Source organism: Arachis stenosperma, chromosome 4, assembly GCF_014773155.1.
Source record: "Arachis stenosperma cultivar V10309 chromosome 4, arast.V10309.gnm1.PFL2, whole genome shotgun sequence".
Lineage (NCBI taxonomy): Eukaryota > Viridiplantae > Streptophyta > Magnoliopsida > Fabales > Fabaceae > Arachis > Arachis stenosperma.
The window spans coordinates 137,547,611-137,554,576 of record NC_080380.1 but is presented as its reverse complement, the minus strand read 5'-3'; the positions used below and the strand labels follow the sequence as shown (position 1 = coordinate 137,554,576).

Sequence of the window (6,966 nt, the reverse complement as noted above, 5' to 3'; positions counted from 1 at the left end):
CTGACGTGACGGAACGTGGTTGGCCAGCAGCTGCACCACGTGGGAGGCGTGTAGGCAGCACGCAGGAGGCGTGCTGACGTGGCAGAACGTGGTTGGCCAGCAGCTGCACCACGTGGGAGGCGTGCTGCGTCAGCACGCAGGGGGCGTGCTGACGTGGTGAAGGGTGATTGGTCCAACTGTGCACCACGTGGGGGGCGTGTTAAGTGCACTGCTCTATATAAGGTAGAGCTCGATAGTATTTTTCATATCGAGTGAGTGAGATTTGAGTGTGTTGTGAGGAATCTTTGATGCTCTTCTGGGTGTAATGGAGGACACCGCAAATTTGGTGGTGTATTGTGATGGTGAGATAATACGTAATACTCATGAGGGAGTGAGGTTTGTGTCACAAAATCCGTTTTCGTTTGTGGTTCCATGCACGATGACGTTAATGGAGCTGCAGAGCGGCCTATGTCAAAGCATGGAGAATGGTACGTTAATGAGAGTGAGCAGAATTCTGTACCGAAATTCGGTTGTGGTTTTTGGTGGTCTAATACAGTTTGATACCATTCCGATCACAGATGAAGCGAGTATGCAGAATATGTTTCAAATTCATCGGCAGACTTATATGAGACACCCACAAATTGAGTTGTACGTTGAGTTTGAAGCTGTAGAGGCAGTAGCGGTCCAAAATGATATAGATGTAAATGATGATATAGCTGCAGTATACGAAGGGATGAATAGTGACAGCGAAGAGGACTTCGAAGCCACTTATGAAGCCGGCGACGAAGATGAGGATGGTGATGTGGGAGTTGAGGCAGCAGTGGAGAATGTAGTGGTTCATCCCTCGAGCAGTCAACCAATGGGCATTCCACCTTTTATGTGTGAGTTGGATCTCGACGCCATGCATGCCCCCGAGTTTTCGGAATATGCAAATAGAGGTACGTGTTGACTAAATAAGAAGTTTTTGTTACTTTATACCTTGGACTGTGCAATAAACGATGATTTTGGCTTTCTGTAGGTATTGCTGATCCTGAGGACAGAGAGTTCCGAATTGGAATGGAATACAGTTCTAGAAAGTCGGTCGTTGCAGCAATTAGAAGTTTCACTATATCTAGAGGAGTTGACTATGATGTGTATGAGTCTGAGCCACAGACGTTCTATACAAAATGCAAGATGTACGGGCATGGATGTGACTGGCTTATCCGAGCCAGCTTGATACGGAGAAAAGGTTGTTGGGAGATACGCAGATACAACGGTAGGCACACGTGCACCATCAGAACGATTTCACAAGATCATTCCAAGTTGGACTCAGATATAGTTACTGAGGCTATAAGGCCGTTGGTCGAGATGGACCTGTCCATCAAGGTGAAATCTATAATTGCGGAAGTCCAATCAAGGTTCAACTATATCATCAGTTATCGAAAGGCTTGGTTGGCAAAGCAGAAGTCCGTTGCCAACGTTTTTGGTGATTGGGAGGAATCTTACCAAGCATTGCCGTGGTGGCTCTCGGTCATGGTGCAGAAGATTCCTGGTTCAGTTGTCCAAATAGAAACACGACCACTCTACAACGGGAATGAGGAGGCACAAGGTGTAAAAATACTTCATCGTGTATTTTGGAGTTTTAATCCATGCATTAGGGCATTCAGCTGGAGCGGCCGACCCGCCTACCTCTGCTGGAGCGGATGATCCGGGGTTGAACGTGTCAACAACTGTGTATGCCCGCTGACGCTGCATAAAACCACTATCACATGACACACTCGCTGACGTGCGCTCGGAAGTACGACCCTGCAAACCATGAGCCATATCTACTGATGCCCTACGTGGATCAGCTGACACCGACAGTGAAAGGATACCACTAAAATCTGACCAGCCACCCAAACCAGCATCTCCGCCGCTGGAGAAGTCAAACCAATCTGTACCAGAAGGAATGGTAAGTATGGGATCATGATGCTGGCCGGACTGACCGTGGTCACTGTGCTGAGAATGGTGGCTGCTCTGAGCGTGGGGGCTGTGCTGAGAGTGGTGACTGCCCTGAGAGTGATGGCTACCATGACTGTAGGCCGGTGGCTGTGGTATATAATAAGGAATCGGCTCAAACACTGCATGCTGTGGGGCAGGTGGCTGTGGGGCAGGTGACTGTGGGGGAGGTGGCTGTGGGGCAGGTGGCTATGGATGATGAGGAACGTAGGTCGTCAATCTCAGCAGATGTCCATAGGAGCGTACGTACCAATCCCGATACTCTACCGTCGGGAAAAAATCCCAGGTCAGAAGGGGGTGCTGATCCCGCAATCGACTGTGTCGCCTGTTGGCCCACTCCTCTATCCATGGCCCATGTAAAACTGTCCAGTCATGTTGCTGCACTCCACGTAGAACGATGCAATGTTGATCAACTGGAATATCCCTTGCTGCCCGCGGAGGAGCTTGTGCATATCCATACTGACGCATCACTCGGTCCGCAAGGTGCCACTCGACACACTCGAATGACAACAACGGAGCAACGATGTCACACACCTCAAGATGGGGATATAACTCGTCCGGAACGATCAATCGGTGATACGGCCGCCACTCAAACTGCCACAGTATTATTGGCATATTAGAACCCTAACAATAATGGATTGAAAAGCGGAACAGCTAAAATATAACTATTTACCTCTTGCATGTAGTCTATGTCATGCCTGAATGTCTCTACGGTCTTGGATAACCACGCTGTGGTCCATTCCGAATGACTCCACCTGACACATTATTAATTGAAAAATTTTAAATAAAACACCATAAGTCAAACATGCATCATGAATATAACACACGACTAAAATAAGACTTATTACCTCCTGCCAACTGGTATCTCGGCGGGTGGAAGGGTTTGTCTCGGTACGGGAGCAAGACACGGCATTCGCTCCCATGCCCAAACAAACAACAGATTCAGAGGGCCATCCATCTCCTTTGTATCATATCGTGATGCACGGCATAGTGCTATGTAAAGATGAGCGAGACAAGCTGACCCCCAACTATAAGTATGGATATGCTCGAAATCGCGAAGCAATAGTAGATATTTCGCATGGGCATATGCGGTCGACTTGTCCGTAAATAGGGTCGACCCTAACAAACAGAAGATATGACATCTGACGTATCTCCTGATGGACTCCTCAGTATCTAACGGCTCTGCGTCTCTAATACGTCGAACCCAACCCAACTTTATATAGGACTTCGCATTTTGACTAACTGATGGCTCACGACCGAATATCGCTATGCCCTGACTTTGAACGAACTCGCTACTACTATCTGTCCATCCACTGACAGGCTCTCCATTAATGGGGAGGCCAAATATATGAGCGACATCCTCTAATGTCACTGTAACCTCACCGATCGGCAATACAAAGCTGTGGGTCTCAGGCCTCCACCTTTCAATCAGAGCAGCTAACATGGGGGTGAAATCCTCTTATGACTCCAATTCTGGAGACGTGGTAGAATTCCGTGGCGCGTAAGTGGTTCTCCACCATTGGATTCCACGTCTGTGGTGGATCCAGTTTACGCACCAACAAATTCCTGTTAGGCTGCATCAACAAAAATATATGTTACATTAATTAAATAATAATCCTTATAAATATTATAATAAACATTTACTTATTATTTAGTAATTAAATAATAATTCAACCTATCACGTATTATTTAGTAATCTTTATGTGTATCAATTTATTTATTTTTTTAATTTTTAATAATGATATAGTATAATATAATATAATATACTATTATTTTTTTATACATTTTACATATTTAATTTCTTATAATGTTTACTTACTCACGTTGTGTATATTATTACAACATCAGAATATGTTTTTTATTCTTCAACATATTCTTAATAACAAAAATTAGTACAAATTATACATATTATACATATTATTATTATTATTATTAACGTTTATTTTGCAAAAATTATTGTTATATTCTTAAAATATTTATAAAATACACAGAATAATATTCTCAACACCAAAATATACATGCATAAAAAAAATTTATAAAAAATAAAATAATTTAAATACAGCAAAAAAAAATTGTTTACTTACGTAAATAGAATGATCCAAATAGTTGATAATATGTTCTTTAGGCGCCAGATAATTACGTACCATTTTTTTTAATCCTCTAACTAATATTCTTTTTCTTTCCACGTATAAACTTAACTCACCACTATTCACTACTACTCACTATACTCTCCTCACTAATACTACCTACAGACTAATCCACTTCCTTCTCTCCTTCTCCCAACTATTTTTTGCTTCAGCTCAAACAGCATGAATGGGAGGAGAAGAAGACTCACCAACGCATGCATATATACATGGAGCATCACCGGCGCTGGTTCCTGGGGTGGGGGGCTGTCTCCTGCATGCAGGCAGGACTGCAACACGCCCCCCGCGTGGTGCAGCAGGTGCATTGGGACTCCGCGCAGCTCTGCCAAGCCTCACGGGCCTCGACATACCACGCCCCGTGCATGGTGACTCACCACGCCCCCGGCGTGCTGCCACTTGGCGTTCCATCTCAGCCACCACGCTCCCGGCGTGCTGCCACATGGCTCTCCTGCTCAGCCATCACGCCCCTGGCATGCTGCCACATGGCTCTCCTGCTCAGCCACCACGCCCCCGGCGTGTTGATGGTGAGCTCCACCCACCGGTAATTCCCTTCCTTGGCCAATATTCGGCCAATTCACCACCACTACCTCCATAAAAAAAATAATTTCCTGAAGAAAATTGTTTGATGTGCTATGAAAATTAAATGCACACGTCTTATAGGGTTGGCTTAAAACTTAGCTTGAGCCCATAAGGGAATGTATTTACTGCTCTAGTTAAAATTGCCACACACTAAATACATGAAGAACACTTTAAAAAAAAAAAAAACAAAATGAAGAACAAATTAAAGTAAAACCTGACTTATAGAATAATTATATAGTAGCTTTTGTAATTTAGTGTAATTAATTTCATTTTAATATCTATTATATAATAATAACTTTATAATCAAAATATAATACTTGATACACTTTTATTGTAATTAAATTAAAAATTTCTTTTTTTTTAATTAAGGAGGTTTTTCTTTTTTTTTTTTTATCTTTTTTATGTTTTATCCTCTTTCACCTATTACATTTTTTATATATTAATATTAGTTATTAATTTAACAATCAACATATAATATATAATATTTGTTATTAAATTAAAATTAAAATATATTATTAATATGACATTCAAAATGTATCACATTATACTCTATTTCATTATAATTAAAATAATATATATTTTTTTAAAACTAATAAACTTTTTCTCATTTTTCACTTATTTTATTTTTTTAGGCTTTTAATCAATATCCCACAATTTATAAAATTTATTATCTAAATGTGTCACATAATACTCTTTTTTTGCAATTAAACTTTTTTTTTTCAAAATTGAAGACCTCTCTCCTTATCTATTTCTCTATTTCTCTTTCTCTTTTATCACTCTATCTCTTATGTATACTATTAATAATTCATTATATCTATTACATATTACTAATTTCACAATTAAAATGTATATATAACATTTTCTAAATGCAATTTAATTAAAAAAATTTAAATCAATAAAGTCTCTCCTTTTTTCTCTTCTCTTTTCTATGTTTCCTCTCTACTCACTTTAACTCTTTTATATATTATCACTAATTATTAATTAGTCATTTAACAATCAAAATATATCACACAATATTTTTTATTATAATTAAAAATATTCTATTATATATTCTTAATTTGATAATCAAAACGTGTTATATGATACTCTTTATTATTATATTTAAGATATTTTTTTTCTAACTAAAAATTTTTCTTTCTCCTTTTTTATTTAGTCGCTCTGTTTCTTTTGATTTTTTAAATAGTATACTATATATAGTTTACTAACATGCCAATATTTTTAAACTATTTATTTATATGTGGTTATTTTTTCAAGATTACATTTATTGTTTTTTCGATATCCTGTTTGAAAATTATTTATACAAAAAGTACTTATAACAAAAAAAATACTACCTCATAAATTATTCATTATAAAAAAATATGAAAGTAGAACACAAATTTTATATTTTTTTATTTAATAAATTTTTTAATATTTATTATAAAAATATTAAATATTATTAACTTTCAAGTTATAATAAAAATCAAATATTAGAATATAATTTATTTTAAAAAAGTTTATAATTTTATAATATTATTACTAATAAAAATACCAGTGTTTTTCTAATACAATTACATTCATATATAGTATTTAAGTAATGGGTCCATCTAGTGTACAGATGTGTTTTGGTACAGATTTACAGATTTTTGTTTTTTTATTGATTTAAAAGTGTATCACTAAAAGTGTTGCTTAAAGTGTTACCATTAATCGTTAACTTGGTTCTGATACCAATTTTTCAGAATGTAATTTCTTTTTTAAAATTATTAACTCTTCATATTTTGCTTCGAATAAGTTTATAATTTGTATAGATTTGGTTGGTGGTACTTTATAATTTGTAATTTCATAATCAAAAGTATTGAGCATTTCTACTATTATTAATTTTGATTTCATTTTTATAGTTTTTCAATCTTGTTTTAGTTTATAATATTCTTTTTTGCATTGATTTTTGTATATAAAATCTTTTATAATTTTTCAAATCCTCCAAAACTTCTTTTAGTTCTACACTTTCTGTTGTTTCTAAATATTTTTTTTTTTATTTTCAACTTCATTCTCCATTTTTTCTTTCAATAGCTTTAATTCTTTTAAGTCATAATTTGATGTTCCAGGCATTTATAAATTTTTTAAGTTTAGCTCCAACTTGTTTATATTTGTTCTTATTTCTATCATTTTTATTATAAGGTCATTAATTTCGAACTGAAGATTATTTAATTCCCTTTTATACTCCTTTATTTTACTTTTTAATTTTTTCGCCCTTTTTCTTTTTATTTTGTTTTCTGGTCTTTCAATCTTTGTATACTTCATTATTTATCTT

At 36.7% G+C, this 6,966-nt stretch overlaps 2 protein-coding genes across 2 annotated transcripts; one reads left to right on the top strand and one right to left on the bottom strand.

The window, feature by feature from the left end:
- The first annotated feature begins 304 nt into the window (after positions 1-304).
- On the top strand, positions 305-1,705 carry LOC130975662 (uncharacterized). Its single transcript, XM_057900420.1, has 3 exons — positions 305-917; positions 998-1,567; positions 1,617-1,705. The coding sequence occupies exons 1-3, from the start codon at positions 305-307 to the stop codon at positions 1,703-1,705; spliced, it is 1,272 nt and encodes a 423-aa protein (XP_057756403.1).
- A 79-nt stretch (positions 1,706-1,784) lies between these two features.
- Positions 1,785-3,400, bottom strand: LOC130975661 (serine/threonine-protein phosphatase 7 long form homolog). Its single transcript, XM_057900419.1, has 5 exons — positions 2,805-3,400; positions 2,630-2,711; positions 2,207-2,550; positions 1,944-2,046; positions 1,785-1,892 (listed from the first exon to the last, which is right to left on the bottom strand). Exons 1-5 carry the CDS (start codon positions 3,398-3,400, stop codon positions 1,785-1,787), a joined length of 1,233 nt encoding a protein of 410 aa, XP_057756402.1.
- Between the last annotated feature and the right edge of the window lie 3,566 nt (positions 3,401-6,966).